The 8,391-nt window shown below is 41.1% G+C and overlaps 1 protein-coding gene across 3 annotated transcripts in view; it reads right to left on the bottom strand.

The window, feature by feature from the left end:
- Positions 1–8,385, bottom strand: part of FBXL2 (F-box and leucine rich repeat protein 2) — a 51,622-nt gene extending 43,237 nt beyond the window's left edge. For 2 of the 3 annotated variants that reach the window (XM_010712987.2, XM_031553976.1), the window contains exon 1: positions 8,235–8,385. In XM_010712987.2, coding sequence (XP_010711289.1) covers positions 8,235–8,294 — 60 coding nt within the window. In that variant the 5' untranslated portion in view covers positions 8,295–8,385. Of the gene's footprint in view, positions 1–1,312; positions 1,463–8,234 lie in introns of those variants that run through there. The other variant, XM_031553977.1, reaches the window with a different exon arrangement.
- Positions 8,386–8,391: the final 6 nt, after the last annotated feature.

The raw sequence follows: 8,391 nt of genomic DNA, 5'->3' as shown, positions 1-8,391 counted from the left end.
TTAAGGGATGCATTTTTTCTGTTGTCATTTAATCAACTCTTCAATAAAGGACTATTTCCTTAGCAGATGAAACCATTTTGTTAGCAGCTCAGCCATTATGGCTTAGTTCCACGGAGATATTTATGTATTTAATTTCCACTGAAATCAGAGTAAATGAGGATTTTCAACATGCCAACTTTTAAAAGGAGGTTCTCAAAAACAACTTTGCTCATTAGAATGCTAAAGCAAGGATTTTTGAGTAAACATAGGTTTGGGAGAGAAGATGACAGAGACTCCAAAGAAAAATCAGTAAAAAGAGAAGATAGATGGACAACGAGGTTGAATTATTTAACAAGCCAGTAATAAAACCCAAGAGTGGGTCATTGTCACCTAAGGAGACAGTAGTTTAGAATTAAATCAATTAATTTCCCTTCTACTGTTGACACAGCAGACATACTAGTTAAGTTGTGAACATTTCCGTATGTTAAAAGCATCAGGTCTTTCAGGTTTCCACTTGCAAGAAGAGCAGTTTAGTACTATTTATGCAGTAAAAGGCACCATAAGATGTTTTAGAAGAAAATCCTTACAAAAGACAGCTGAGGTTTTACCCAGTTCCTCCTATGTGCAGATTTTTGTGCCCCAATGCAAATCCCACCAACCTGCAGCACATCTTTCCTCCTCAGTGGAACTGCTCAAGTGTTGCCCATACAACTTTGCCTTCACCATGCAACTGAAAATACCTTTTGCTGTAGTGGAAAGAAAGCCAAGAGAGCTACCCAGAGCAGCTCATGAGCACTCTAATGTCATCAGTGGCATGCTAAAAAGCTTTTTTCATTTAGTTAGAAGAGAAAAATGAAGGAGGAAGAAAAGTGAAAATGGTTATACTTGATAAGAAATTTAGGTTTATCTCACGTTACTCTATAACCTATTCCCTAATAGTCAGAGAATAGCTGCTATATGGTGCTTCCTCTGGAAATGTACAATTAATGCACTAGATTAAGGCAGACAAGGAGAATCATTTAGCATCACTTAAGTAGCAAAATGTAACTGTATCTAGGCAACAAAAGCAGTGTTAGACAGGAGAATGGATAAGCATTGCAACCAGGACTGAAATAGGTGATACCAAAGACAACAGAACCCACAGTAAAGCTTTCTGTACAATCAATGACACAAAAATGAACATCACAAAAGGCAATGCCATCTCAAACCACTGCCACCTACAGCAGTCAGACTGGCAGTCTTTTACTTCAACACTGTTTCCTGCCATGCTCCAGCTGTGCTTTGCTTCCAGCTTTGACTCTACACACTTCTACACCCCAGCCATGTTGCTTACCATGGCAGCTAACCACTCTCCCCAGAGCACAGCACACTGTCTTCTGCAGGCCCTCAGCTTCCTCCTCACTGCCAGATGCCGACTGGATCTTTCCTCTTCCAGAAGTGGGACAAATGTCCTGATGAAAAACAACAGCTCATATGAAAGCCTTTTGTGTTGGTCCTATGAACAATTACAACTCATCTTCACAGATTAAGACGAAGCATACCCAGGAATCTGTGTCCTTACCCAGTTCTTATCATTGTCCCAGGGCTGCCCATAAGGGCCATACTCCTTTCAAAGTTGCCCCAAGCAAGCTCTGTCCAACATAATAAAACTCATCAGGCAGATGCAGCTAGCCACACTGCCCGCTTTACTGCTTGGTTTTCTTCCAGAAAAGCCATCATTCTCGTTTCACCAGCACTGGCATTCAGAGCACATCACTGACATTTTACTGGAGGGCACCACCCTGGCTCTTGCAAGGCCCTGTACCCACTGAGTAGCAGATGAAGGTCAGCGCTCATCTCTGCGGCCACAACTCCGCCTCAAAGCCTTCGGCCACCCCAACTCAGATGCCCTGTTGCAGGGAGAAGAAGGTGCCTGAGGTCGCCCTGTCTGCTGCCTTGTGTTCCCCAGCTTCTCAGTTAACCAAGCAGTTGACAGCACTCTTTCCTACACAGTTTGCAAAATAGTAGCTGCTTCTGGCCAAATGTATTTGGAACTATCAAGCATTTTTAAGAGTATGGCTTAATCTGACTGTGTGCAATAATTATCAAGGCTTAATAAGTAGGTTACCCAAACTTGTCAGCTGAGCTGACTATCCTTTTAAGCAAGAGCTGGCTTTTCTCCTGGAAAGTCACCAAAGAGAGAGCAATCCTCTGAATTAGCCCCACGTACTAAGCAGACTAGCACAATCTGCTGTCTCACCACCACCGTTATTTAAAGTGCTGTGACATTTCTTCAAATGGTTATTTCATTGTAAATTCTGAGACAAATCAAAGAGGTACAGAACAAACTCTCGAAGATGCAGAATTTTTCCCTGTACCATGGCCAATATTTCAGGAGATGCAGGCTGTCCTCAGCTAGCTTGAGTGTAGTAGCTCCTACACTAATTTGTTAAGAATAACAAAGGGGAAATCGGGTGGTTGGCAGAATCAGATTGACCTCATTAAATGCAAGTCTAAAATTCAGTTGAAAGATAGCTTTTTATCAATTCTACTATCGTGTATTAATACTACACTATCGTGTAATTGATGTTTTGTAGTCTGCATGATGTAAGATATCAGATTAAGCCCTGTTCCTAAACAACAGAAACAGGTTTTGCATTACTGTTTGGAAAAATAAAATATTTCCAAGTTTTGCTTCTCCCATGATAGAAGTCTTCAATTTCATACACTTAGAGATAGGAACAACATTGGGAGACAATTAGCTCTTTGTTCAGATTATGATCCATTAGTTCATCCTTTTTCTTCTGAAGTGCTTGTTCGAACCACTACCAGAGATGGCCGAAGAAACACAAAGTACATGAGCGTATGGAAACTGCTGGATCATGGCCTGAAGCTCTGATTGACCACCTGAGGTGAGCACTGAGTCAGCCATGGGAGCACAGGTGAAGGCAATTCTCCTGTGTTACTGGAAGGGGTGGAGCCTGGCTGCACCTCTCCTAGATCCCATTTAAGGGCTGACTGCCACTGAGGAAGGGTTTCTTCCTAGAGGTCACTCCTTGCGGAGAATATTGTGAGTCTACAACATTGGTAAGCATTTTCCATTTATTGTTTTCCTGTTGCAATGATCTTACTTAGCCTGAAATTCTGTACGCTGATTGATTTTACATCTCTGTACACTTATTGATTGTACAGTGTGGGGAAAATAATCTAATGTTAATCTAATCTTTGACGATTAAAGACTGATTGGCTCAAGGAAAATAACTCCTTAAACAGCAAGAAATTTAGAAAAAAAGCTGTTAATTCTATCCCCAAATACACCTTAAATGTACATAAAGAGGCAAAAAGACTAGGTTTGGTAAGGTTCCACCTTCATCTATTGAAGAGGAGTTCTATGTTTAGTCATATGCTATGTGTATGGGAACTGCTGAATCAAGGCCTGAACATCTGATTGACCACCTGAGGCGAGCACTGAGTCAGCCCTGGGAGCACAGGTGAAGGCAATTCACCTGTGCTGCTGGAAGGGGTGGAGCCTGGCTGCACCTCTCCTAGACCCCATTTAAGAGCTGACTGCCAGTGAGGAAGAGTCTCTTTCTGGAGATCCCTCCTCTGGAGTTTTGCAGCAAGCCCAGGATGTGGGTAAGCCTTCTATCTATTCTCTTTTTGTTATTATAATGTGCTTTGCCAAATTCTCTTGTTTATTTCATAATTATAACATCTGTATATTCGTTGATTATACAACTATGCTCAGTAAATCTTTTCTTCAGGTAGTTTGCATGTTTTGTTGCTGATGGTGAGTTTGCTGGGTTTTTGTTTGTTTTTTTCCCCCTTCTATGAAATATTTTAAGGACTGCATTTTGCTTTCTTCTTCATCACTCGTCTTTTAAGATTATAGATTTCCAACCAAAAACAGTATATGATGAAGCATTCACAGGTTATTCCTTTGAAACTAAAGCCTTCAACTGATGTAGACTTGAGATTCGATTGTTTAAGCAGACTGTGGGGAAACCCAGATAGTCTGCTTTGCAGGTTTCAAGGGCAACAGATCTGTGAAAGAAAATAAGTAGACAGGCAAACAGTTGTTGTGTTGACTGTAGCCCATCACAAAGCTGGATGATGCATTTTCAGGTTCTGTATCTTTCAGTGCCTTCTTGAGCAGATGAGTAATAAATCTTTCTCCAGCATTAAATAAGATTTAAATGCAATTTGCAAAGTCCCAAGGACAAAGCACTGGAGAAAAGTACCTTTTCCAACCTGAGAAATTCTATGTTTGAATATTCAAGTAACTCTGAGTCTCTAAGCAGAAAGACTGAAAGGAATTAAATACATCATTCACAGGGACTGTGCAATCATACTAAAGTTGATCTTGTGGCAAAAATAGTCTCTTGGTTTCACACACTCTATAGAATCATGCTGCAATAAATGTTGTAGACATTCACACCGTGATACATTTTTGGAAAATAGTGTGAGAGAAGCTGTTACCTATTTGCTTAAATACAGCGGTATTTGGTTGTGGACAGCCTTTCTGTTTCAGCCATCCAAATTTGATCCAATCACAGATTCATCGAAGCCCTTAGGAGTTCATCTTTCAAAATTCCTGCTCTGAATCATCATGTCAGCCTATAGTTGTTTTCAGTGCCATACATATGACTAGTTTTATTCCTAGTCTCCAGTATTGCTCTGACTGCAATGCAATGGAGAGCAGTGTACAAACCTAGAAATTCTTCTGCAGGTTCATTTCTCTAGTTTACACCACTCTTCTTTGGATTGATACAGTCCTCCATTGGCCTTGGTCTGGAAGGCCAGATCTTTCCAATATTTCAAATATTTCCAGTGACACCAGTTCACACTGTAAATGTAATTATGGCTTAAGCCCTGTTTGTATGGCTGAAGCAGGATCTCTAAACACCTTTGAGAGGAGTTTTGAATACCGATTTCTTTTTCCCCAAGCATACCTGTTTTTCAAAATTATATTAGAAGATGTAATTCATCATAGAAATGACTCTAAAGCTTCTACAAAGCTGTTTTAAAGCAGCGCTTGATCTGCATCATAAACATTATGTCGGAACTGATGTTTTTCTTAGCACTGAGTGTGAAATTTTTATTATGAAGAGCAAACCTCCGCCAGACAATCTCCCCAGAGCATGAACCAGAAAATAAAAATGACACAAGATGTGTTGCTACTGCACACATCATATATATAATGTGTAATTAATAACAGTTTTCAGTTGCAAGAGACAAGATTACGTACCTCTCCAAGATTACATGTGGCAATTACAACTGACTTCACAGGAAATAACATTAGAGTAGCACTTCCAAAACACTTTAAACTGTTACAGGGAAGGAAGGCATTTGAGCTTTAGAGAAGCTGGACATCCACTTAGTTTCTACTATTTGCCAAAACTTACAGCTCTTGAATTTCTTTGGAAATAAACATCCTTGTTACCTTTGCTTCAGAAGTAGATTACAGACCATTTTCAGAACTATACATGCACAGATGTTATGACTGTTAACATCCAGGTAATAACTACATCAAGTCATGATTTGGAAACAGTGTTCTTCAGTGAAGCTCTGACATCAATTTCACTTCTGATGACAGAAGAGCATGACATGCTGGTAGAGTTTCACATTTATGACTACTTGATGTCATCTCCTTATTGATTCAGTTTAGAGAACATTCAATAACCAGTTCAAAGTAATCAAACTAATGAAAATAGACTTTACTATCTCCTGTCTGAAGGAGAGGACAGAAGAACACTGGGATAGAGTATATCATCAATCACAGCCCATATTTTCATGTTTGATATCTTGCTGCTGCCATTATGCACTTTCTTGTAGGCCACACAGCAGCAGCTTGTGGTCCTCAGTAATCATAAATGGGCAAGTACAGGAAGGGGCACATTCCCAGTTCCAGCCCTCCTCTTCCATAAATACAATAGTTTCTCCAGGGTGAAAATAACAACCCAGATGGAATCACTCAAGAGACTGAAGAGTGTTGACAGGACAGCGAAGGAGATGGGAAAATCATGCAGTTTATAGATTCTGGACTTGCTTTTTTTGAGCAGGTTAGATAATAAGTGACAGATCCCTCCTTAAGCACTGGAGACTCAAACGGAAGTAGCAAAGTAAGTTCAAAATAGCTGAGACTGCTCTTCCTTTGACCATTCAGGTAATTTTGTAAGTCCTATCAAAAATACTGAAACTGATCCTAGGGCAGATTCCACCCTGGTGTCATTCACAGGGACTCTGTGATCAAAATTAATTTTGCCTCAAAAATAATCCACTTGGTTCCATGCAGTCTTGGGGAATAACATTATACTCATTTTCAGACATTCATAGCATGGTGTATTTTTAGAAAAATCACTCTGAGAAAAATTTCATCTTCAACAAACCATCAGTAAAAAAAATGTTCAAGCTCAAGAATGAGTTTAAATGTCAACAGAAACAGGCAAGTAATTTCTTGATCCTGAAAAATAAACATGGATTTGACAGAGGAGATAAGAGCATGTTCTGAGTTCTATTCCTTAGAAAAGCAAACTATGTCTTTTCCTATTATAATAGTGCAAACTGACTTTGAAGTGATGAACGTAAGAACTGCATTCTTAAAAACTCATGAAATCACTGTTTGTGTTCACCTCTGAGGCTTTACAAAGAATTAAGGTTTCCCATCACATGCTTTAAAGTTCCAGTGGGAAAGCTGTTTTACAGAAGCTCAGGCAGAAGACTGGACTCCAACCCTGCCACATCCAAATCAAGTTGCTCAATATATCTTGCTCAAGAAGGATCAGAGGTTCTATCATTTTTTTTTTTTTTGGAGCATGCTAGAACATAAAACAAACAAAAATAAATGTATGGAGTATACTGATTCCTGAAAAGGTTATTAGAAAGAATGCAAATGGATGTTCTGATTATTGTCTGAACTTAGCTCCAGGCTAGTGTTTGAACACGGAGTGAGAACTCTTTGATTGCACAACTTAATATGGTTTTGTCATACTTAGCATATTCCTTTCAAGTGCGTTTCTGATTCAGGAGAAATATTACCAGAACGATTAGACAGGTTGGTAATTTATAATGACATTGATGCTGTTATTCTAGCTTCTAATTGACAAAACAGCTGAAGTACTGTTAATGTATAGCCTTCTGCTGGCATTCAGATCAATACTGTCACAGTGCCAAGATTAGTACTACTTTACTCCATTAACCTAAAAATAGTTGCTATGCTTCAGTCAAAATTTGACTTCAGTTTCAACTTTCCACATCTGTTAACCCCACGTAGTCTCTAATTTTAACGAAGATCACTAAATCAGTCTTCTATTGCAGTCTACTGTCAAAATAAGCAAACATTAAGCCAATGGTCTTTCTGATTTGTAGAAACGCCAATATTCCCTATATTGAAATGTCTCATTATCTGGTCAAAATGAATCCCTTTTTCATATTCCTCAGAGTTGAGTTAATGTAAAATATTTATATCATAAAACACCTCATCAAATACTTTATTCTTTGTTTCCATACCTGCAACATGAAAGAAATCTGTTTTTATTAAGCTAGCTTTCCAGATATTCCACATCAGAGAAGCCCCATAGCACGTGTGACAGAAAACCAACCCCAAGCGGGACGTCATCAAGTCACATCACAACCATCTCACCAACACCACACCACCTACAGCCACGCTCACTGGCGTTTGCTATTCCTTGTAGCAACAGATATTTCCTACAACCTCTGCCAATCGAATCTGTCTACTCTAAAAACACAACACTACAGAGAGGTGCGCTGTGAGTGCTGGCTACCCATATTATCATTCCTCCTCACGTTTTGCCTCTCAAGGTTGTTTTGCTCAGGTTCAAAACGTATTGGGAAGGCACAGAAGAGACAGAAGGAGCATTATTTGTGCAAACATAATAGAGAAATTCAACTTACACTGCCACAGAGGGGCATCCCCCTTCCCTCCATAGGGCTTGGCACTCCACCCCAAACAGGACACCCACAATCGCCCTCGTACACATTAAACCAACCTTCTGCCTCAAAACACCGCATTGCCCCACGCGTGAAAGCCTGCCAGCCTTCCCCGCACACAACCACCACTGCAAAGCGATCGGGCGGCGGACGCCGAAGTTGAAGCCGGGGCTGACGCCGGCACCGTTCCCGAGCCCGGCAGGCCGCTCTCGGTTCCCCACCACCTGCTGCACGCAGCTCCCCTCGCCCCGCAGCCCCGCACAGAGGCGCTCCGCCGCTCTCCCGCCGCCTCCACACGGCGACGCGGCCGACCACCGCATACGCACCGCGGTTCTGTTGTGGTAATAAATCCACCTGCGCATACGCATCGATCCACCGCCACGCATGTTTATGTGCACGACCCGCGGCCGCTCGGCGCGCACGGCGGACCACACACGTATGTGCAGCGCGCACACGGCCGCGGCCACACCCAGCGCGTACACG

Source organism: Meleagris gallopavo, chromosome 6 (assembly GCF_000146605.3).
Source record: "Meleagris gallopavo isolate NT-WF06-2002-E0010 breed Aviagen turkey brand Nicholas breeding stock chromosome 6, Turkey_5.1, whole genome shotgun sequence".
Classification (NCBI taxonomy): Eukaryota; Metazoa; Chordata; class Aves; order Galliformes; family Phasianidae; genus Meleagris; species Meleagris gallopavo.
The sequence above is the reverse complement of the archived record's forward strand: the minus strand, read 5'-3'. Positions and strand labels throughout refer to the sequence as shown.